Genomic DNA, 26,375 nt, shown 5'->3' on the forward strand with positions numbered 1-26,375 from the left:
GTATAATGGTAAGACAGAGATTTAGGAACCAGGTTTTAAATTGTAGGACATTTCCAGGGAAAGATGTGGACTCGGGCCATAATCTATTGGCTATGAACTGTAGATTAAAACTGAAGAAACTGCAAAAAGGTGGGAATTTAAGTAGATGGGACCTGGATAAACTGAAAGAACCAGAGGTTGTACAGAGTTTCAGGGAGAGCATAAGGGAACAATTGACAGGAATGGGGGAAAGAAATACAGTAGAAGAAGAATGGGTAGCTTTGAGGGATGAAATAGTGAAGGCAGCAGAGGATCAAGTAGGTAAAAAGACGAGGGCTAGTAGAAATCCTTGGGTAACAGAAGAGATACTGAATTTAATTGATGAAAGGAGAAAATACAAAAATGCAGTAAATGAAGCAGGCAAAAAGGAATACAAACGTCTCAAAAATGAGATCGACAGGAAATGCAAAATGGCTAAGCAGGGATGGCAAGAGGATAAATGTAAGGATGTAGAGGCTTATCTTACGAAGGGCAAGATAGATACTGCCTACAGGAAAATTAAAGAGACCTTTGGAGAAAAGAGAGCCACTTGCATGAATATCAAGAGCTCAGATGGAAACCCAGTTCTAAGTAAAGCAGAAAGGTGGAAGGAGTATATAGAGGGTCTATACAGGGGCGATGTTCTTGAGAACAATATTATGGAAATGGAAGAGGATGTAGATGAAGATGAAATGGGAGATACGATACTGCGTGAAGAGTTTGAAAGAGCACTGAAAGACCTACGTTGAAACAAGGCCCCAGGAGTAGACAACATTCCATTAAAACTACTGATAGCCTTGGGAGAGCCAGCTGTGACAAAACTCTACCATCTGGTGAGCAAGATGTATGAGACAGGCGAAATTCCCTCAGACTTCAAGAAGAATATAATAATTCCAATCCCAAAGAAAGCAGGCGTTGACAGATGTGAAAATTACCAAACTATCAGTTTAATAAGTCACAGCTGCAAAATACTAACGCGAATTCTTTACAAACGAATGGAAAAGCTGGTAGAAGTCGACCTCGGGGGAGATCAGTTTGGATTACGTAGAAATGTTGGAACACGTGAGGCAGTACTGACCCTACGACTTATGTTAGAAAATAGATTAAGGAAAGGCAAACCTACGTTTCTAGCATTTGTAGACTTAGAGAAAGCTTTTGGCAATGTTGACTGGAATACTCTCTTTCAAATTCTGAAGATGGCAGGCGGAAAATACAGGGAGCAAAAGGCTATTTACAATTTGTACAGAAACCAGATGGCAGTTATAAGAGTCGAGGGACATGAAAGGGAAGCAGTGGTTGGGAAGGGAGTGAGACAGGGTTGTAGCCTCTCCCCGATGCTGTTCAATCTGTATATTGAGCAAGCAGTAAAGGAAACAAAAGAAAAGTTCGGAGTAGGCATTAAAATCCATGGAGAAGAAATAAAAACTTTGAGGTTCGCCGATGACATTGTAATTCTGTCAGAGACAGCAAAGGACTTGGAAGAGCAGTTGAATGGAATGGACAGTGTCTTGAAAGGGAGATATAAGATGAACATCAACAAAAGCAAAACGAGGATAATGGAATGCAGTCGAATTAAGTCAGGTGATGTTGAGGGTATTAGATTAGGAAATGAGACACTTAAAGTAGTAAAGGAGTTCTGCTATTTGGGGAGCAAAATAACTGATGATGGTCGAAGTAGAGAGGATATAAAATGTAGAGTGGCAATGGCAAGGAAAGCATTTCTGAGGAAGAGAAATTTGTTAACATGGAGTATAGATTTAAGTGTCAGGAAGTCGTTTCTGAAAGTATTTGTATGGAGTGTACCCATGTATGGAAGTGAAACGTGGACGATAAATAGTTTGGACAAGAAGAGAATAGAAGCTTTCGAAATGTGGTGCTACTGAAGAATGCTGAAGATTAGATGGGTAGATCATGTAACTAATGAGGAGGTATTGAATAGGATTGGGGAGAAGAGAAGTTTGTGACAACTTGACTAGAATAAGGGATCGGTTGGTAGGACATGTTCTGAGACATCGAGGGATCACCAATTTAGTATTGGAGGGCAGCGTGGAGGGTAAAAATTGTAGAGGGATACCAAGAGATGAATACACTAAACAGATTCAGAAGGATGTAGGTTGCAGTAGGTACTGGGAGATGAAGTTGCACAGGATAGAGTAGCATGGAGAGCTGCATCAAACCCGTCTCAAGACTGAAGACCACAACACAACGAACTAGAAAGTAAAGAAAAGATGAAGAGTAAATTCGCATGAAAGGTTTTGATAAAGTGAAGCAATATGTTGGCATGAAAATAATAAGACGACATGAAACATAAAGGAAATAAATCAGTGAAGTATTAGATTACTTTTAATGTCAAATATTGGACCTGTGATAACTTCCACTGAAGTGAATGCAAAATCTGTTAAAAAGCCCTACTGGAAGAAATAGCAACATACCCTACAGACAAGTAATAGAATGTCTTTCATTCTTGTGCAAGTGACAAAATCCAAATTCCGTATGCTGCAAACAAGCCAACACTGCAATGATCTAGGAAACCAACATTTGTTTCTTATGAAAGGAGTTTCAAAGTGTCTTCAATGGACTACACATCTACAACTATGTTTCTGTGACAAAGGCATTTTTTGGTTCCAGAAAAAGCAGTCCTGCTTGAAATTCAAGTAAATAGTGAGATGTAGCATTTTTTATAGCAGATGCAGAATACATGGCAGTGACACTGACAGAGCAACAAGCACTCTGGCTTCAACAGCTGCAACTGATCTCTGTCAATGAATGTACGACGTGATGTACAGCAACAGTCAAAGCACAGACTGCTATCATTTGAGGACAAAGCATCCAGACGTACATCTGTACTTCCACAGAAAACATTTTACAAGGTCAAGAATCAAGTTTGTAATCATTAACGAGTGTGACACGGTGGCCACCTGTAACTCAATTCATGATATATGAAAAATAGCTATATTGCGTGGATAAATTGGGTTTATATTCTGGTGGGGATGCTTGATATTAGAATGAAAATCATTTTACACTCAGGCAGTCACTTTTCTTAGATAAATGATGTTCAAGTGTTTCTTCACTCGATCCCCGGAACATGTCAAGAATCAAGAGGAAATGACAGCGGACAGTGGCGGGGTTAACGGAGTCCTTAAGACCATGCAAAAGGTCCAGACGAAACTTCGGCTGAGGTGTACGCCATGAAGATGTACGTGAATGGACCTGGAGGGGAGATGGTAAAGGGAAAGACGCCAGTTCGGAGAGAAGGGATCGCATGCAAACCGCAATCGTGAGCCCTGACCTGGGCCGCTAATGTGGGAGATGAACTGCCGCAGGTGGGAAAAAGGAGACAGTAATTCGGACACTCAGGAGAACTATGAATGTGTTCAACATAAATGGCGAGCAGTTGTGCACGTCTGATCCACAATGGAGGGACTCCAGCCTCCAGAAGGACACTGGTCACTGCACTCGTTCTAAAACCTCCCGTCGCTAGGCGCACACCACAGTGCTGCACTGGGTCGAGTTAACGCTATGCTGAGGGTGCCACCGAATTGTAAACCAGACTCCCATGGTCAAGGCGGGATTGAACAAGGGTGCAGAAGCGTAGGGTCATCTGCACCCCAGTTGGTGTTGCTCAGGCAGCGGAGAGCACTGAGGTGCTGCAAGCACTCCCCCTTAAGCTGACAAAGGTGAGGCAGCCAAGCCAATCACATGTCGAAAACCAGTCCTAAGAATCAATATGTCTCCACTACAGTGAATGGATCATCATTAAGATAAAGTTCAGGTTCTGGATGAACAGTATGGCGCTGACAGAACTGCATGACACACGACTTAGCGGCCAAAAACTGGAAGCGGTGAGCGAGAGCCCATGACTGCGCCTTGTGGATGGCTTCCTGTAGGTGCTGCTCAGCAACACTACTACTGGTGGAGCAGTACGAAATGCAGAAGTCATCTGCATACAGAGGTGGTGAGATAGATGGCCCTACAGCTGCTGCTAGACCATTAATGGCCACTAAAAAATAGTTATATATTCAATACAGGGCCCTGTGGGACCCCATTCTCGGGGGGAACTATGGGAGGCACCAATTTGGACAAGGGAAGTATAGAGGTACAGGAAATTCTGGATAAAAATCAGTAGCGGGTGTCTGAGACCCTGGTGGAAGCTGCCCTGACATGGAGCCAGTAGGCCATGTGACTCCACAAGCCAACCCAACCGCCGACACACCATACGTTCCAGCGTCTTACAGAGCACATTGCTGAGGCTGGTGCACCAATAGCCATCCAAGCGGATTTTCACAGGGTTTTACCACCGGAATGACTGTGCTCTCCCACCATTGCGATGGAAAGACACAATCGAACCAGATCCGGCCGAAGATGATGAGGAGATATCACTTGTAGTCAGACGAGAGATGTTAAATCATTTGATTGTGGATCCGATCCGGCCCAGGAACTGTCAGGGCAATGTGTAAGGGCACTGAGGAGCTCACACTCTGTAAATAGGGTGTTACAGGGTTCACTATGGTGTGTAGTGAACAAGAGGACTTTCCTTTCCATCCTCCGTTTGAGGGCGCGAAAGGCTTGGGTGTAGTTCTCCGACACAGAGGCTCTAGCATAGTGCTTGGCAATCGTGTTTGCATTGGTACATAGCATGCCATTGATGTTAATGCCAGGGACATCCGTTGGGGTCTGGTACCCAAAGATACATCTGATCTTCATCCAGACTTGGGAAGGTGTCATATAGCACCCAATGGTAAACACATACCTCTCACAAAACTCCTGTTTCCGCAGTTTTATAAGCAGCCGAATGCAGGTGCGGAGCCGCTTAAAGGCTATTAGGTGTTCTAGGGAAGGGTGCTGCTTATGTCGCTGCAGAGCTCACAGACACACTATAATTGTCTCAGTGACTTCTGGCAACCACCAAGCAAGGGACTGTCTTTCGCTGGGGGCACCCTAGAGAACGAGGGCTCGTGTTTCCCGCCGCAGAAATTATCGCTGTAGTGACCTGCTCAATCGCAACATTAATGGTGGCATCACGTGGGGGAGATTCAACGATGACAGCAGAGGTGAAGGCTGCTCAGTCTGCCTTGTTTAAGGCCCATCTGGGTAGGCATCCGTGGGCATGACGACGGGGCAGTGACAGGAATATGGGGCAGTGGTCACTACCACACAGGTCATCATGTGCTCTCCAGTGGATAGGTGGGAGGAGTCCTGGGCTGCAAATTGATATATCAACGGCCGAGTAACTACCATGAGTCACACTGAAATGTGTGGCGGCCCCAATATTTAGGAGGCAGAGTTCGAGTGGGACAGTAAATTTTCGACATCTCTGCCACTGCCAGTAGGCATGGGGCTACCCCACAAGAGGTTATGGGCATTAAAATCTCCCAAAAGCAGGAAAGGTTTAAGGAGTTTATCAATCAGTGCAGTGAATACATTCAGGGGTATTACAGCACAGGCTCACTACATACAGAGTTCAGGACATAGACGCAAAGTCCACCTGACACACTATTATATTTGCCATGGTTCTTGTAATATCCCCTGTAGCCACGAAGGGCAGGGGTCCGTATTGCCGGGAACCATGTTTCCTGGAGGGCAATACTGAAAGCAGGTGTAAAGCTTAACAGTTGCCATAGATCAGCCAGGTGTGGGAAAAAAACGCCGCAATTCCACTGGCGGATGACATGATCATGAGACTGGGAAGGCATGAAACACTCAATGAGGTAGTCGACGCCTCAGGGTCACCTGCTGCCACACACTTATTTCCTGAACAGGCTATATGTATTGTGTCTGAGGGTCTGGCGAGATCTAGGTCGTCAGCAGATGCCAGAATCTTCACCTCATCCTCAGGCGCAGAGCTTATAGACAGTGGTGGTGTAGGTGCCACTGCAATTCCCTTGGTCTTGGGGGTCTCCTTTCTGAATTTCTCCCACAGCTCCTTGGGTTTCCCTGTCTGGGAGGACTTCACTGGCTCAGTCTCCGAGACTGAGAATGAGCGTGATGACCTATGACCAGCTGCTTTTGAGCTCTTCAGCCACTGGTGGGTGTCATGTTTCCCACTAGCAGAAACCTGGGAAGGGAGTGACCCAAGGGACCCCTTCCTAGCGAGAGAAACTGGAGAAGACTTACACTTCCCCAGCTGAGAAACTGGAGAAGACTTACACTTCCCCAGCTGAGAAGTTGGGACTGGTGTCCCCGATGGTTGGGACGATAGTGCTCCTGAGGTAGGTGGTGCGGAAGCAACAGGGAGGGAAGCGCCCCCCCCCCCCCCTCCATCATCAAGGGGGCAGGTGTAGTCTTCCAGCTCCGAGAGCTGACTGGAACTCGTGGAACTGATGGGGCTACAACTGTTCTCGTAGTGGCGGCATAAGAGGAGGTGATAGCCACAGGATGTAGGCGCTCAATTTTCCTCTTGGCCTCAGTGTAGGTCAGTTGGTCCAGGGTCTTTTATTCCATGATTTTCCTTTCCGCTGTAAAATTCTGCAGTCTGGTGAGCGAGTGAGCAAGGGGAATGATGCTCTCCACAGTTGACACAGATGGGAGGCAGGGCACAAGGAGTATTGAAATGGGATGGATGTCCACAATCATGACATGTAATGCTGGAAGTACAGCGGGAAGACATATGGCCGAACTTCCAGCACCGCATTGGGGAGAGATATATGGCTTGACATCACAGCGGTAGACCATCACCCTGACCTTCTAGGGTAATGTGTCACCCTCGAAGACCTAGATGAAGGCACCAGTGGCAAGCCGATTATCCCTCGGACCCTGATGGATGTGCCAGACGAAATGAACTCCTTGCCGATCTAAGTTGGTGCGCAGCTCGTCGTCAGACTACAAAAGAAGGTCCCTGTGGAATATAATACCCTGGACAATATTTAAGCTCTTATGAGGCATGATGGTAACGGAATCACCCCCCCCCCCCCCCCCCAGCTTGTCACAAGTGAGTAATACCTATGGGTGGGCGGAGGATGATGTTTTTATCGAGACTGACCCTGACCGCATTTTGGACAAGCCCTCCACCTCCCCAAACTTGTCCTCTAAATGCTCTACAAAAAACAAGAGGCTTGATCAAGACAAAGGAGTCCCCATCAGCTCTCTTACATACGAGGTACCGGGAGGAATAAGGTTCACTGCCATCCTTAGCCTGGCTTTACTCCCATGGTGTGGCCAGGGAGGTGAACAATTTAGGACCAAACTTCCTTGCATTGTCCCGAGACTTGGAACGCTTAGAGACTGCTGGTGTTTGATCATCAGCAAGTGATGACGTGGTACACTTCATCGCGCATCATTCGCCCTGATGCTACCCACTCCGACCAGGGGACCTCCCCACGGGTGCCACCCAGCGCAGCAAAGGCCAGCTGGCAGGATGGCCACTGGCTAGAGTCTCAATGCCCCATGGCGACAGGCATCTACTCCTTGGCATACCTGGGGAGTTAACGGGACAGGCATCAGCAGAACGATCCCTGTGTAGTCAAGGGGCTACAACCAACAGGTTACATGGTGGTCCCACCACAAAGGAGTGGCTACTGTGCTGGATATGAGGTGCAAAGAATTCCATGGTCCTTGTTGGCACCGAAAACAACACTGCATAGTGGGTGGAAGAAAACGCACCCAGGAAGGTGTCCTTGCTGAAGAGATGGAGGATGAGGGGGGACTGCAATGCCACGATGAGAAAGTGGGCTAAAGATCTCAATGTATAATGGACACGATGCACCATGTAAGGCGCCCTTCCCCAACTGGCTTGCTCTTCGGGAAAATTTTGAAAAATGGGCGTCAAACCCTACAGGGGACCATCACAAAGGCCGAAAGGTGAGAGACTCCTTTTAGTCACCTCTTATGATGTGCAGGAATACCTTGAACCTATTCTAACCCCTGGGCCTGCAAGGAGGAATAATTTCTGGTTCTGAAGGAAGACCACAATAACAATGCAAACAGAAAGCCTTTGTCAACTGATGTTTCTGCAGCAGTTTTTTTTTTTTTGTGATTTCCTGAATCACAGGTGTTAGGCAAGCCAGTAGAATCTATATCAACAATAATCTTTTCCCAAAGTACATTACAATAAGCTGAAATAAGTTCAAAATTTGGCAAGTGAACTTCCCATGTCTAAAGCCAATTTGCTCTAGCATATGTTTAGCATTGACACATTGGTGACGAGAAATGGGAACCGCAGTTGTGCATACTATGGGCTACACTGATAGGCCTTCATTGGTTAATACTTCAACCACCAGTTCCATTATCTCTCTTAAGCAGACAGGTAGGATTTGCTTAACACAGAAAACCTTGGTTCACATGGCTGGACAGCTTTTAATAGGGAACAGGGTAATCAGAGAGAAAAATTATCACTCATTTGTCTGTTAAAATGACTGCCCATCCTGAAGGCAAAGTGCTGGCACCATAGAGATCTTGGACAGTAAGAAGAAGAAGGACTGGGTGAGAGAGAATTTTACAACTTTCACATAAAGTTGGGGAGCTCTTTACTTCACAAATGGATTGTTACTAGAACAGGTAAGGTCAGATGCTGGCAGCATTCAATGTGTTAATTATTTTACTAAGTCAGTGGGATGCACCACTTCCTGGTGAATTTTCATCTGTTCTTGTAGTAACTATTTGTTTTTCAAAACAGAGAATAACTTATTTATCAGGCTGCCTACTTATACCTTTACTGTGACTTTCACGATCTCTTATGCAATGATAGACAATGACATGAATTTGATAGTAACTGCATATAAGCAGCATGTAGCCTTTACTTTTTCACATGTACATCTTCACGTCACCACACTTTGTGGCACCCAACAAAATGGCCAATGAGAGAGAATGTGGTGCGGACTACTATTTCAAGGTATATAACAATGGAAAATATATTTCCATTATTGTAGTGGAAAATTGTTTATCTTGGTAAGGAAGTAAAATTTTCATTCTTACTCGCGAACACAAAATGACATGGTGAAGATAGGAAAGATTAAAAAGTGATACTTCATTACAAAATGCACAGTTTATGAAATATGCACAACAGTGATTCTGTGCAAAGCATAAAATTTATATTAAGAAGAAAATTTCACCTGAAAAGTAGATTTTCTATGAAATGGTTCCAGTTTTACTTATTTGTAATTAATACCCCCTGGTACTTAATTACATCTACAACCTTTAATTTTTAAATTATTACTGATGTGGAGGACCTCTCACTTTTTATTGTTTAGGGTACATTGACTCTTTTTGCACCATGCAGATATTGTGCCTACATAATTATGCAATTTGTTAGCTGGTGCTTTATATATATGCATTTGGATTTAAGTTCTAACATTGCCAGCAAGGTTCATTGCTGACCTACAGAGAGAACATGAGCAGTTACAGGAAATATTGCCTGGGGTACATTATACCATTATCCATAGTACACCAAGTAGTTGTGCATCCAGCATTACCATATGAAGACATGCATCCAACTTATACCATATGAGGACATCACAACTGTTATTGATATTCTGTCTGTTGCAGTGGCAGGACACAACACAGTATTTAGCACCTACAACTCGTTGTCTCTCGTGTTCATATCACTGTCTCATGGTTCACAATTTTATTAATGTATTTTTCCATTCAAAAATGTTTCACTGATGTTAATAATCCCATTAATTTATGAACCTAAACATGTATCAAGGACTACTATACAATTAGATGGACACAGTTATGCTTACTATCACATCACTATTTTATTGCTACTGGCTGTACATCATATGTTTACATATAACAACTCACCTGAAAGTTTACCATCAAATTCAGGATGTGTGGCGACTTTCAGTCCTGGGTGAGGCATAAGAAAGCATGAAATATCTGAAAAACACGACCTTATGTGTTGTCGTAGTGACTGCAATTCTGGGTGTTGTTTCTTTGAAATCTGGAGGGGGAAAAAAGATTTTGTATCATATCATTATTATACAAAATAAGTAAATCTTTCCTGCACTGATTCAAATGATGTTCAGTATAAAAATAGCATATCCTTAACATTGGAGAAATACAGGTGGCATGCTATGGCAATGAAGTAAAATTTTACTGAAGCATTTTTTATTAAAATACTGAAAGGTTGACAAAGAATTACAATTTATTTTAGGTGCTTTTCAGAAGATGAGTAATGTGTATATTAGTCATATGGAGTCTGTATGTGTGGCATCTGTCAGAATACTGTAGCATGAACTATTATTTAATTCTAAATATGAACTAAGTTTCTTACACTAGTGCTATTTCTGAAATCATAGTGTGTATGATAATACCACAAATACATCATGGAAGATGGCCAAAATATGTACATATAAGGCAGTAAAACAGTGGCCGTAAGAGAAATATTGCTGTATGTAAGCTGTGGTTCAAATAGTGGAAGTCAGCTGCACATCAGGCATCCATCGTTGTTCTATGGAGATGCTGGTAGAACAAAGAAATTGCTGAAAGGATTCAACTGAGTCATCAAATACAACACGTGAGATGAAATGATGTGTGTGGCAAATGTGTACTTTTACTTTGATGATACAGCCTAGCAATTTATCAAGAATAATAATGACAAGATAAATAAATTCCAATTCCAGGTCGAACTTAATGAAACATTTGGCGTCAACTGGCAACAAGTACACCTATAATAAGAACTATTAAAGAACAGAGCCAAACATCATAGGAAAACAACACATTCCTACATACAACATATTTTGGCCCAATGTCACACACAAGGTCTGTTCAAGAAATTCCAGAACATTCATAATTTCACACCAATGGTGTGTTGGAACGAACCACAGTTGGCATCCCTGCACATGCCTACGTTTAATGTGTAACTGCTGGAAGTTTCATTATTGTATGTCTGTTAATTATTGTTCAGTGCTGTATTGAGTAGAATGTTGTGTCTTACAGTTTGTAAATTTTGAGATGTCGGAGTTGAAGAGCAACATGTCAGCATTAAATTTTGCATGAAACTCAAGAAAACCTTCACAGAGAGGTGACAAATTATGCAGTAAGCCTACAGTGATGAGTGCTTAAGGCATACTCTGTGTTATGAATCATTCACATGGTTTAAAAATGGCCGGGCAGAAGTTATAGATTACCCCTGTTCAGGATGCCCTTCAGGGGTCTACAGACGACACTCATGCCAGGAACATCAATGAAATTGTGTGTGCCAATCAAAGACTGACAGTCAAAGAGATTGCAGAAGAATGTAACATTTCAGCTGGATCTTGTCATGAAAGCCTGACACAGCATCTCGGAATGCATGCTGCAAGTTTGTCCTACGGCTCATGAGGCAATATCAGAAAGACCTTTGCCTCACAATCTGCGAACAGCTTTTGGATCGCCCTACTGAGAACAAGATGTTCCTTAAGAGAACTGTATGGCCCCTGTGGACTTCTTTTTATTTCCAACACTGAAAACCCCATTGCAACAATGAAGATTTTCAACGACAGTTGAGATGAAAGAAAATTCGCAGACTGTGTGTCGCGCTATCCAGCAAGAGGCGTACCAAAACCATTTCCGGAAGTGGAAACAGCATTGGGAGCAGGGTATCAATTGCGCAGAAGAGTATTTCAAAGGAGACCATGCACAGTAAGTAAGAGGTAAGTATAGAAATTTTTTTTGGATAAGTTCCGAAATTTTTTGAACAGACATTGTATATGACACAACTGGACAAAATCTCACCCTTGATGGAAGGAGCTGCAGAAGACAAGTTCTCTTAAAGGATGTCACAATAACTGAGGAATTTATTAAGTGGTGCCAACACACTGATTAAGTGAAACAGAAAATAATTAGACAAAAGTAGTATGACCGACCACCGATTGCAGTTTTTATGGAAGTTGTGGAAGACCACAACCTCAACTCTCTCTCTCTCTCTCTCTCTCTCTCTCTCTCTCTCTCTCTCTCTCTCTCTCTCACACACACACACACACACACCAGGTAGTGAGAGAAGACGTACAGTATTTTATGCCGGCCACAACTGATGGAGCAGGTAAACAGAGATAGCAGCCCATGGACTCTGCCAACTCTGATGTATGCTCCAGTCATATCCAACAACACAGCTCCCTACCAACACACACACACACACACACAGCCCAAATCCTATGCCAAAGTCGGACTCCCCATAAAAGAACAGACATTTGGAGAAACCCACATTAGTGTGGAGTGTATTTCCACTGAGGCCAACCTGGATGCATTTTACACTAATTCAGAGAAAGAACGCACTTTAAACAACAACTATGCCATCAGACATCAACCATCACAACATTTCTATTCGTGCCAGACAACCGCAGATGATTACAGTCAATTGTGGGACGAAGCCCATCGCTGTATCGTGGATGAGGCCATTCATCTACAACACGCTGCAGCCATTCCCTGATGCCACACAAAGGTACCAGCTATTTGCCTAGCCACAGACTTCATGTAAACTAAGTGAAGCAATCTATGAAGTGAGGTCACCAAAGATGTAAATCCTCCATGGGCAACAGTCACCGAGATGTTAGGGAATCTCACTGACATCATCATCATCATCATCATCATCATCATCATCATCATCATCATAGGCCAACCTGTCCAGGCACTAATCAACTCAGTGGTTCCCTTTTCTGTAATGACCAATGCTTACTATCATTTAATGAAGGCCATGTTCTGTGATACGAAGTCACAAATGAGAAATACATTCAGCTGACAGGGATGTGTATTGCAAAAATTACTACAGAACACAGCCCTTTGTATTTGTTGTTTCAACAGAATGGCATCATAATCTTAAATCTCAGATGGGACTTCTTATAGGCATCACAAACAGCAATAGACTGCGGCAGATCAGAGCTATCCCAACAAGCACACGTAACGAAGATAGTTCTGGTTGTTTGCCACTGCAGACATTATTAACCCACCACCACCACCACCACCACCACCACCGAGACAAGTTCCAGTCATCAATCAAGATGCTGAGTTAAACTGTGAAGCAGGTTCACAAAAGAAATTTACAACCAGTGAAAATCATAAGCATAGTAGATGGTCAAGGAGAATTAACTGGCATGAGAAACCTGAACTCATCTCTAAAGGTACGTGCGCAGGGACAGCCAAACAAGTCCAGGAAGGGCACTTAGTGGCATCAATGAAGAATTGTGCTCCACTAGCACTATAGACAACGTAGGGGAGAAAGCTACTATCGAACTGTGTATAGGCTCTGGCATGACCAAGGAACAACATAGACGAATGATAGCTGCTCTGAATCAACTTCTGGATGCTTTCGAATCTGAGATGGAGTACAGACAGACCAAATGGTCCATGGTGAAACACTGTATCAACATTCAGGATCATCCATCAATTACCCAACAATCATAACTAGAGTCGTCATCCAAACAGGTAATCCAGGAAGAAGTGAGGAAGATTACTTCACTGAACCTCCATAGATTCCTTGGTCCTCTCCTGTGGTCCTTGCAAAGAAAAAGACAGAACACGGTGTGTATCGACTGTCAACAACTGGGGAGGGGGGGTAATCACCAAGAAATGTATCTTCCCATTGCCATGCTGTGATGACTACTCAGCACATTCATGATGTGAGAAGTTGTTTCAGAATTTGTTGTACTATCGGCAATTCATAAAGGACTTCCATACCCAGTCAAATCTGCTGCAAGAACTACAGCGAAGATATATATCAAATTTTTCTGGAATGATGAGAAAAAAAGTTCTTTCCTTATCCTTAAGCAAGTGTTATCATCATCTCCTTTCCCAGTCTGACAATGAGAATACGGAGACAGAACTTCCCACTAACACTTGCGTTTATGGAATAGGAGCAGTTATAGTGCAAATTGAGAAAGGTACTAGAAAGTGCTGAGAAGGTGATAGCTTATTAACTGTTTTCATTCTCTACACAATATTTCAACAACTGATGCAGCTTTCTCTTCAGGTGCTGCAGGATTCCAATCAGATTGGTTGGCACAGAGTACACATAACAGCAGAACTCACAATACCTGATGAAGGTAGCTGGATCAATCATCAAAACATTGTGCAGAAAATGGCAACAACTTCACTGAACACCCGGAACCAACAGATGAACTACTCTGCAAACAAGAATACCTTACACTTGTTTCTGCCATCAGCTAGTTCTGGCCACATTTATTTGCAAACCATTCACTGCTGTGATGGATCACCATTCTGTATGCCAGCTGACTAGAGTGAAGGATCCATAAGGTCAACTGGAAAGAAGGGCACCAAGGCTTCAGGAGTACTTAAGTGGTAAACAAAAGCATGCATGCATGCACGCACGCACGCACGCACAAGCACAAGCACAAGTGCCCCCCCCCCCCCCCCCCCCACACACACAAAGGCACCAACTACTTTACAAGGAATCCTTTGCGCAATACAGCAGTTTGGACGAAGTTTCAGTCACCAGTAGTTTAAATGACATTGCTGCTGTACAAATGGAAGGTACTGCACTGCTGAAAACCATAGACGACTTAAAGAGGGAGGATGAACTGACCAAAAAAGAATTTCAATAATAAACGGAGCACTGTATAATAGGAACGATGATCCCATAGGATTGAAATGGTTGCTCATCATTCCAATTCTACGGCCAGATATCTGGATGCATTTCCACACCCCAACAACTTCTGTTCACATGGAATTCATGAAGACCATGGACAGAATCAGACAAAGGTATTATTGGCCAGGTCCCTACTGACCCGTTCAACACTGTGAGAGCCACTGCAAGGAATGTCAATGATGGCACCACATGCCATTATTTCCTCCAGGGCATTTGGTACTATCCTCATCCATAGCAGTTCCATTCCACTAAACTGGATTTGAAATCTTGGGAAGGTTCCTGAAATCGATAAATGATAATCAATGGATAACCATTTGCTCCGACTACCTTACCTGCTATACTGTCACCAAAGCCATACTGACAGCTGGTGTTCCAGAGAATGTGAAGTAGTTTGTAAAATACATCATTTGAAGCACAGAGCACCCAGTGTGGTGATTCAGATCTTGGAAAAGTTTTCCAATTGAGACTAGCATTGGAGGCAATTTCTTGTTGCTTCATCACCCATGGGAAGACAATTGCATACCATCTCTGGACGAATGGCTTCACAGAACACTTTAACAAGATGTTGCCAGACATGTGCGTATAACACAGTAGTGCATGACACACAGGCCTCACACCATTTGTTCTGCTCCATGGAGACAAGGCCCAAAATGACAACAGACACACAGTTCCCATTTCAACTAGGCAATACTGCAGATGACTGAAATCCTATGTCACCAGGACTGAAAATACAGGGCAACTGGCTCATCTAGAGACCCTGGTCTGTGAGTGCTATAACATCAAGCACTGGCCAGTGACACGTGTGGGCGACTTGATACAGATTTTTACACCTGTGCGAAAAATGAGACTATCGGAAAAGTTATGAAAGTGCTACTTTCGGCCATATCATATCCTTTGTTGCTTTTCAGACATTACATTTGAAGTTGAGGATTATGATCCTTCAGCAAGACATCAGCCATCTCATTTGTAATGTTAGCATGTTCAGGAATATTCAATATTTGTATAAATAACTCAACTCTGTCCAGGAGTTCAATTCTGATCTGTCTGTCTGTCTGTATGTATGTATGCTGGTGTTCGTAATGAATGTGATACTAGTTTGAGTTGTTTTACTTCATTTATGACCCTGCTTCAGATATGGACTCTAGTGTGATTATCACATGACAATATTAGTAGACAACTTCGTTTTTAACACATTTAAAGTACAGAACTGTCACATTATTTTTAATTTATTGACTAGTTTTACTCAATACATGTGAGCATCCTCTCAATGCACTGCCTGCTGGCAACACGTTAGAGGTCTAAAGAACAAACCGGCTCCATTGGATGATTGTACAAACAGTGCTTTAAACCTCTAATGCGTTGCCACACGGGCAACAAATATTTGAGGATACTCACACTTGGTGAGTGAAGCTAGTTAATAAATGAAGTAATACGCAACCTGTGGCATTTTATCTGTACATTAATTACAATGGTTGCTGTGTTCTCTGAATGCAATGTCTGCATTGGCAGGCTGAACAATAAATATTTACTATGTCACCCACACAATAGTGTATGAGCACAAGAGAAAAATATGCTTATAAATATATGACGTATAAAAAAACTTCCCTTACTATATATTTTCAGTGTTAACTTATACAGTAACAAGACATCTTGCACACCCTGTATGACACTCACATCATTCTCTATGGAGATATATCTGACATATTGTCCAGAAATATCAAGTCTTACTCAGAGTATTATGTCCATCAAAAGACAACATTAAGTCATGTTACAATGACTTCTGAATAAAAAGAGCGGTTACTACCCCCCACAATTGGGCTTTTGCATGTGTCTGAGGGGGAAAATGCACTACACAATGAGTGCAAACGTGGCTTAATAGGATAGTCATCATCCACAACTTCAATATTAATTAAGTGAACACAAACCCAATCATCCCGGCCGTCCCATTGTAGCTGGCTACCAAGCCCCCACAGAATGTATCTCTGCCTACGTAGATCAACACCTTCAACCCATTACATGCAGTCTCCCATCCTTAATCAAAGACACCAACCACTTTCTCGAACGCCTGGAATCCTTACCCAATCTGTTACCCCCGGAAACCATCCTTGTAACCATTGATGCCACTTCCTTATACACAAATATTCCGCACGTCCAGGGCCTCGCTGCGATGGAGCATTTCCTTTCACGCCGATCACCTGCCACCCTACCTAAAACCTCTAAACTCATCACCTTAACCAGCTTCATCCTGACCCACAACTTCTTTACTTTCGAGGGCCAGACATACCAACAATTAAAGGGAACAGCCATGGGCACCAGGATGGCCCCCTCGTACGCCAACCTATTCATGGGTCGCTTAGAGGAAGCCTTCTTGGTTACCCAGGCCTGCCAACCCAAAGTTTGGTACAGATTTATTGATGACATCTTCATGATCTGGACTCACAGTGAAGAAGAACTCCAGAATTTCCTCTCCAACCTCAACTCCTTTGATTCCATCAGATTCACCTGGTCCTACTCCAAATCCCATGCCACTTTCCTTGACGTTGACCTCCACCTGTCCAATGGCCAGCTTCACACGTCTGTCCACATCAAACCCACCAACAAGCAACAGTACCTCCATTATGACAGCTGCCACCCATTCCACATCAAACGCTCCCTTCCCTACAGCCTAGGTCTTCGTGGCAAACGAATCTACTCCAGTCCCGAATCCCTGAACCATTACACCAACAACCTGAAAACAGCTTTCGCATCCCGCAACTACCCTCCCGACCTGGTACAGAAGCAAATAACCAGAGCCACTTCCTCATCTCCTCAAACCGAGAACCTCCCACAGAAGAACCCCAAAAGTGACCCACTTGTGACAGGATACTTTCCGGGACTGGATCAGACTCTGAATGTGGCTCTTCAGCAGGGATACGACTTCCTCAAATCCTGCCCTGAAATGAGATCCATCCTTCATGAAATCCTCCCCACTCCACCAAGAGTGTCTTTCCGCCACCCACCTAACCTTCGTAACCTGTTAGTTCATCCCTATGAAATCCCCAAACCACCTTCCCTACCCTCTGGCTCCTACCCTTGTAACCGCCCCCGGTGTAAAACCTGTCCCATGCACCCTCCCACCACCACCTACTCCAGTCCTGTAACCCGGAAGGTGTACACGATCAAAGGCAGAGCCACATGTGACAGCACCCACGTGATTTACCAACTGACCTGCCTACACTGTGAAGCTTTCTATGTGGGAATGACCAGCAACAAACTGTCCATTCGCATGAATGGACACAGGCAGACAGTGTTTGTTGGTAATGAGGATCACGCTGTGGCTAAACATGCCTTGGTGCACGGCCAGCACATCTTGGCACAGTGTTACACCGTCCGGGTTATCTGGATACTTCCCACTAACACCAACCTGTCAGACCTCCGGAGATGGGAACTTGCCCTTCAGTATATCCTCTGTTCTCGTTATCCGCCAGGCCTCAATCTCCGCTAATTTCAATTTGCTGCCGCTCATACCTCACCTGTCTTTCAACAACATCTTTGCCTCTGTACTTCTGCCTCGACTGACATCTCTGCCCAAACTCTTTGCCTTTACAAATGTCTGCTTGTGTCTGTGTATGTGCGGATGGATATGTGTGTGACTGTGTGCGCGCGCACGATTGTGTACCTGTCCTTTTTTCCCCCTAAGGTAAGTCTTTCCGCTCCCGGGATTGGAATGACTCCTTACCCTCTCCCTTAAAACCCACATCCTTTCGTCTTTCCCTCTCCTTGCCTCTTTCCTGATGAGGCAACAGTTTGTTGCGAAAGCTTGAATTTCGTGTGTATGTTTGTGTGTCTATCGACCTGCCAGCACTTTCGTTTGGTAAGTCACATCATCTTTGTTTTTAGATATATTTCCCTCTATATATATATATATATATATATATATATATATATATATATATATATATATATATATATATATATATATATATAACAGAGGGAAACATTCCACGTGGAAAAAATAAAGATGATGAGACTTACCAAACAAAAGCGCTGGCAGGTCGATAGACACACAAAAAAACACAAACACACACACAAAATACTAGCTTTCGCAACCAACGGTTGCCTCGTCAGGAAAGAGGGAAGGAGAGGGAAAGATGAAAGGATGTGGGTTTTAAGGGAGAGGGTAAGGAGTCATTCCAATCCCGGGAGCGGAAAGACTTACCTTAGGGGGAAAAAAGGACAGGTATACACTCGCACACACACACATGTGTGTGTGTGTGTGTGCGAGTGTATACCTGTCCTTTTTTCCCCCTAAGGTAAGTCTTTCCGCTCCCGGGATTGGAATGACTCCTTACCCTCTCCCTTAAAACCCACATCCTTTCATCTTTCCCTCTCCTTCCCTCTTTCCTGACGAGGCAACCGTTGGTTGCGAAAGCTAGAATTTTGTGTGTGTGTTTGTGTTTTTTTGTGTGTCTATCGACCTGCCAGCGCTTTTTTATATATATATATATATATATATATATATATATATATATATATATATATATATATATATATATATAAAATAGAGGGAAACATTCCACGTAGGAAAAATATATCTAAAAACAAAGATGATGTGACTTACACCAAATGAAAGTGCTGGCAGGTCGACAGACACACAAACAAACACAAACATACACACAAAATTCAAGCTTTCACAACAAACTGTTGCCTCATCAGGAAAGAGGGAAGGAGAGGGAAAGACGAAAGGATGTGGGTTTTAAGGGAGAGGGTAAGGAGTCATTCCAATCCCGGGAGCGGAAAGACTTACCTTAGGGGGAAAAAAGGACAGGTATACACTCGCGCGCATCTCACACACTTGTGTGCGTGCACGCGCATATCTCTCTCTCTCTCTCTCTCTCTCTCTCTCTCTCTCACACACACACACACACACACACACACACAAGCAGACACATTTAAAGGCCTTGGTTGTGAAATATGATGTACATTGAACACTTATTACATTTAAAATTAAGACTGTGCGTGCAGAACAGTAAAATATCAGAGGGTATCGCAAGCATACATCTGTCATAAATACATGGAATGAAGGTGGGTTACCCCAAAGATCTCTTTTTCCCCACTGCATCTCAAATGACAATATGCAATGAAAGTGTGATATTTACATAGCCTGCAGGTGTATGTTACATTAACATTGAATGGGCATAGTTCAAAATGCAGATGTCTTGTGACTGCAGAGTGTCTTACATGGGTTAAGATCAATTTTTACCACTAGGTTGCTTCACAATACCCAAGACGGCAAAATTAGCCAATCACTGAGAAACAATATTTTGTTAATATGTTGGACAATTTCGTAACAAAAACAAATAACTGACATGGGCAAATAAAAAATTAAGTATTTTGTTAAAAAATATTTCCATAAGCAGGAAAAGAACTACTTTCAAGTAATTTAATGTTGCTGTGTTCTCAAGTACAAATCAAATACCTTTGTGTAAACAAAAATTCAGTTCTTTTAACATCAACATGCTGACATATTGCATTTTAATTCCACAAGAAAATTATTCAGTAGCTAATGACAAATGCAATGTTATTCTGGCACACAACCTTTCTGTGTCCACACTAATGGCACTAGATAAAAATCACTGAAGCCACTTTACTCTTCAATTTATTTGTCAAGCCCTCTGTATTTATACCCAATTTATGTTTTCGGACAATATTAATATCAGTAATTCTTTCGGGATTTAATACTGAACCATTATCAATTAAAAATATTTTACATGTTTTTGTAGACAATGAAGGTGAATACTGACGGGACAAATCCAGCAACATTGTCTACAAAACTGACAAACCAACAGATGTGAGGCAGATAGTAACACTGAATATCAATAGACTTGACTTACAGAACCTGTAGGTCCCATTGGGAAATACTTATCCGCTTGTGACATAAGAAATTACTGTGTATTAGCATACATTAATTAAATTAATATGCTTGCAAGCATAACGTAGAGCAGCGGTTCTCAATATCGAGCAGCGTGAGAGAATTACAATGGAGGGAGGGGGAGGTGGTGCACAGACAGCTGAGAAGAAAGCAGTTATATGGACAACTCAAAAATGTTACTTTCTTACTAAAGTTAGCAAGCACTTTTAGTTGTTTGCATCAGCTTTGCCTCATACGTCACTAAGTTATTGGGGACAACATGTTCTTCAGCCTGCACTCTGCATTCTCAACTTGGTACTAAACCTGTTGTGTTCTGTAGAAGTAAGTAATATTTTTATTGGTCTTGTATGTGAATGAAAATTTCTGCTAGAATAAAATTGTACAATGAAGATACAACTCACTGAAGCCTATGCTTCTGGATCATCATCCAACATAACTCACCTGGTATTTGAAAATAAACCAAAACAGATTTTTGTTGGAAAAATAAATTCTTTAAACTGCACAAAACTGCCCTTGTAGGAAAATTTGAAAGTTACTGAAGCACAATATGAAATTTCTCTCTTAACAGCGAACACAAAAACTTCATACTACTGGTGTGATGTCAATCGAACCTTCCATTCTTAAAACAACCAGAATCGTTTTTGGAGAACACCGTCAGCAAAAAGTAAACAAGATACCTCTTTCAAACAAGTGTGCAACATAGAATCAAATAAATGACACTGAATGTGGAAGGACAGACACTTAAAAGACTGAAAACATCAATTTTTTGCCTTGCAGAGTGACGATTCTAGTGATATAGTTCAACAATGTCACTTAATAATATACTGCTGATTTGTGGACAATAAGAAAATAATGGAAGAACTACTGTTTTCTAAAAATTTAGAAACCCTATCAGAAGGTGCTGCTGTGTTTTCTGCTGTTAACGAATTTATGGTTGAAAATTTTTTGCCTTTGGACAGAGTAATGGGAATTTGTACTGACGGAGCACCAGTCATGTTAGGTTCATGTTCTGGCTTCCTAAGTACTGCCAAAGAAAAAGAATCCTGACCTTACTGGCACTCACTGTATGATCCACAGGCAACCTCAGCTTCAGAAACTTTGCCTGAGAAACTGAACACTGCACAGACAGTGGCCATCAGTGTAGTTAATGAAAGTCAAGTGCTGTGAATCACCCGGGTTTGAACCACTGTCCTCCCGAATGCGAGTCCAGTGTGCTAACCATTGCATCACCTCGTTCGGTTATGAAGTTGTAATTAATGTGTTTCTGGGTACAAGACTAAATAAAATAAAGACAACAATTTGCTTTGTTATTAGACAGCAGTGGCCCCAGCTGATAGATGTGGGGAGAGGTAGGTGGGATAGTTACCCATGTCACTCCTTCACCACTGTCTCTCCCACCCCTTCCTCCTACCCCTCTTCCTCATTAGTGTCGCCACAATGGAGCATATTCAGGTGTGTGAATGTGTGTACTTTCTGCTAGAAGAAGAGACAGGGTTTGAAAGCTAGTTAATACTGTGTTCTGCGACTTGTATCTATGTGCTATATATCGTCTGCTAAAGGTGAGAGATAGCCTTTCCATTATTTTATGTTATTAATGAGTTACTAAATCAAATTATTTTGTAAGGTCAGTAAGTTCCTTTCAGACCAAGCCAAAGTGAATACACTTACCTGCAATCTCCTGTCTAATATTTTGCGTCCTCCAGATTCTCCATACTCTGCCTCATAAGGGAAACTCCAGTCTCTAACAAGGAACTGAAGTTTTTGGAAAGGCTTCGTACCACTGTCCTCAAGGGCCAGCCTGCCATATTCTGTGAACAACTAGATAAAAAAATTTATTTAGATGAGTTATTTGTTAATGGTATATACACAGTGATTTTTTTAACTATAGCATTTCTAACAAGGTTAATGATCTACTTGAGGTTGCTACACCACCAAAATATTTCAGTTTATAGCACGGAAGAAATAAAATTCTTAACTTTCTCCCGAAAGTATAGCAATCTGCTCGATATGCCACCCACAGTATCTGAAACACGGACTCAGTCACATCAGAAAGAATCGACATAGTGACAGTATTTTACACACACCCATTTGGTACATTGTCTCTGTGACTGCTTCAAATATAAATAAACACACACTGTAACCATCACAAAATTAAAAATTTTTCCACTTATGACATGTTTAACACACTTTACTCCATTACCAGATCAGTCATAATCAGTGGAGTTCCGGTGTTTAGCTCAAGTGCACTGCATTTGAACTTTTGTTTGTTAACAGTGAATATGTTAACTTTAAATGCAGTGTTCTCAAGGGAAATACACAGGATATTAGATAATTCAACACTAACAAAATACTTCACTGGTGTATTGTCAGTTGTTTGTGTCCAAAGTGTGCCACCTACTGGCATTCCTTGCCCAACTATCATTAATATGACTGCCAGGCGACTGGGCAACAATACTGCTTCAGTCCTGGAAAATGAGGTTCAATTTTGCACTCAGACCAAAGTCAGCTCCAATCATGGACATTAACAGTGCAGTACAAAAATTTGCTGTGCGACTTCCTCCCCAAAATGGCAGATCTAAATTAATCCCATTGGAATAATAGCCATCTGCGACCTGAGAGAAGATCTAGCTATTTTAGTCTTCCTGGCTGACAAGGTCAACAGTGCTGGGATCCTTTTCCACGATGATCACACTGAAGATGTTGAGCCTAATGAAGGATAAGTTGTACTGCAAGACAGATGCTAATCTGACTGAAGGTAGAGAAAGCAACTACAGATCTTCTCAAAAGTTCAGACCTGCTGGTAGAGGTTGTAAAAAAAAAAAAGTTACATATTCATGAGATTGACACACCCGGGAATTTATGAAGTTCCCAAGATCAACAAATAATGAGTACCATTATGCTCCCACAGCTCCAGATGATCAGTTGATCAGCGTACCAGATCATGGTGACAGGGTCAATTGCCAAAATACTATACGCTTTGGACACTAACAACCGCCAACATTACACATTTTGTTATAAAATATGCTGGGAGAAACTGAAGAAATATTTTCACGTTGTACGTTTCCCAGGAGTAATGCACCTAAACTAAACAACAGAACTGCCACCTGATGATGGAACAAAGCTTCCAAAATGTGTCACAAGCCAAAAACTTTACACTGAGTTTTAAGTTACACAGCAACAGTACTGTGCAATTTAAGCAGGAAACAGACAGTTAATGTCTTACAGGAGACTAAGAACTAACTACAAAAGCTATGTCCAAAACAACAGAATAAACATGGACAAGAAATGGATGAACACTAAATATATTTAATGTTTTCACTCTTAGGTCAGAAGTATTTCCTGAAATGGTAACTATATTGGTGTCACAACACTTGGTGTTCTATGTTTTCATTTATTATTCAGACGTTTTCACAAATAAATGATTTTAGAGTAAATAAATATGCCCGACTGTGTATTAGCATACATTAATCAAAATCATGTGCTTGCATGCATAATGCATTTTAAATTCTTACCGATTTATGTTTCTTTACTATTCAAAAGCAATTAATGTTTCAAATTTGACCTCCAGAATTTTCACTCCACTGGAAAGGAGGGAAAGATTAAGTTTTACCAACTCATCAACAATGAAGTCAGTAGTGATCGAGCCCAATTCAAATGTAACAAAGATGTAGAAGAGAATCAGCCAAGCCCTTTTCAAAGTGACCACCCTGACATTTGCCTTAAGCGATTTAAGGAAGCACATAAAACCAAAACCTTTTTCGTCTTACAGGAATCTGAATCCTGCTCTTCTCCATAACCCAAGTCCAGTCTGCCAACTGCTGTCATTATCACCTATCTTGGTCTCCCCGTCTCTCCCCCTTCCCCTTTCCACCAAAAAGAGCTACCAGAAGAGGAGTAAAACCATGATGGATTTTCTGGTTCAGTACAATGTGTGTCTACTTTCACAAAGAACTCATTTGAAGTTGCTTCTGTTTGCCAGCTACCTTATTTCTTTCTCATTCTCTTCATCACCGTTACGCATTTAAGAGTGTATTGGTCTACCTCTAGAATGCAATAAAACAGCGAATGTGTGTGGCACACATTCGTTGTGCCTTTCTGCAACTCATCTCATTTTCATGGTGAGTAGCAATCCATCATTTCCATAACTGTTGATATTCCAACCTAGACCTTCGAATGTTTTGACACTGTAATTGAAGTCTGATGTCTTATGCTAAATCAATTAAAGTAATGTGTCACTGTTGGCAATGTAAACAGCAAGCAATAATTACTACTGCGTAATGGAACCTCACTCTCCAGACGCTTGTGAAACGAAATGGATTCACTAAGTACATTGCACATACAGCATAACTAATGTTACAGTAGTAACTATTATTTTAAGTACAGCTGTTGTAGTAGAAACTTTAATTAGTTCTAGCATTTGTAAAGTACACCATGCAATATTGTTCCCACTGCAAACATTAACCTAATTCCTAATTTGAGGTTATGAGCATACCAGAAACAATGTTACATTATTGCTTTTTATTTCGCAAAAGTGAATATTGTTTCAATGTGTACTGCAGTACATCTCATTGTCCAGAATCAACACAGTCACATTGCTTTCTATCGCCGAAGCTCATAATGACAGCATGATATATAACACTGTAGGTAAATAAGCAATACAAGGACGCCAGCTAAAATTTGTTAGTCATTGGTCATATTAAATTCATACCACAAGAAATATATGTATGAGAATTTTCTTACACTAAATTAAATGAGAAGCAATGGGGAAGTTAACTATAAGAATGTAAAATGACAGTGAACTTGCAGCAACATTCCAGACTGCAATAACAGCAAATTAACAGTGGGTTAATATTGACTACCAAAATGAATGTTCCACGTAAGAGAAATACCCATCAACAGTATGTGTAACATTAACATCTTACTATGTTAAACTTCTTCAACACAAGATATATTTTATTTATTACAGCCAAGTCTTCTGTTTCTTACCTCCAGCCCCCCCCCCCCCCTCCAAATTCTACGTATCAAACTTTCGCAGTATCAAATACTCTTAAATGGGAAAAAATTCTTTAAAAGAAAGTAAAAATGACTACTATCTCTCTTCTTTTCCTTTTCTATGTACACCAGTTATATATTTCTCCATAAAACACACACAGTGGTCATCTTCACCTGCACAACTCAACTATAACAACCATTTTTCTGTCAAGCCTAAATTCACTTCCCTATCTACACCAACAAGCACTTTTTAAAAGAATGGAAGATGCAAGCACCACAAACTCCACTACTACTACTACTACTACTACTACTACTGCCACATATAGTAATTATTACCTGCAGATGCTGTAAATCATCTTCTTGTATGTTGTGCAACAAATTGTATATTTGCACTGAACTGACCATTGTGCTAAGTGCAAATATTGTTGCACAGTCTCTCACTGTACTTTCACTGTCAAAGGCACCCTGGGTATCCATTAATAATACTGCTACCTGGCGAATTGGAAGAACAATAATGCATAAGACAAATGAACAAATAAACTTCAGAGCAAAGAAATTTTTGAACTGAACTTTTCCTCCACATGGCTTAGCTTTCTCACTTTATAGCTCATACATAAAAAAGGCCTCATTACCAGCAAGAGAAATTCAAAGCTAAATGACAAATACATCAGAAAAGGAGCAAAAGAATGTTGTAAGCTAGTTGACAACACTATGTTACTTAGGAGAGACACATACGAAATAGACAGGAGAAAGAATACAAACACAGAAATTAAAATTATTACCCAAACAAAGCAATATTTTAATGAATGTATCATTGCATACTATGAAGGTTACATTCGGTTGCTGCTGTTGTTAATAATAATAATAATAATAATTATTATTATTATTATTATTAGTGTGTGTGGCTCAACAGCCTTGTGCAAGTATTTCAGTCGG

General features: G+C 41.7%; 1 protein-coding gene across 14 annotated transcripts in view; it reads right to left on the minus strand.

Annotated features, from left to right (window-relative positions):
• The window catches only part of LOC126198503 (atlastin), a 144,632-nt gene that overhangs the window by 13,274 nt on the left and 104,983 nt on the right, over nt 1-26,375 (minus strand). For all 14 annotated transcript variants that reach the window (XM_049934988.1, XM_049934886.1, XM_049934963.1 and 11 more), the window contains 3 exons: nt 25,776-25,931; nt 22,116-22,265; nt 9,757-9,895 (listed from right to left, as the gene is read on the minus strand). In XM_049934988.1, coding sequence (XP_049790945.1) covers nt 9,757-9,895; nt 22,116-22,265; nt 25,776-25,931 — 445 coding nt within the window. The remainder of the gene's footprint in view (nt 1-9,756; nt 9,896-22,115; nt 22,266-25,775; nt 25,932-26,375) is intronic.

The sequence above is a fragment of the Schistocerca nitens genome, chromosome 1 (assembly GCF_023898315.1).
Source record: "Schistocerca nitens isolate TAMUIC-IGC-003100 chromosome 1, iqSchNite1.1, whole genome shotgun sequence".
NCBI lineage: Eukaryota > Metazoa > Arthropoda > Insecta > Orthoptera > Acrididae > Schistocerca > Schistocerca nitens.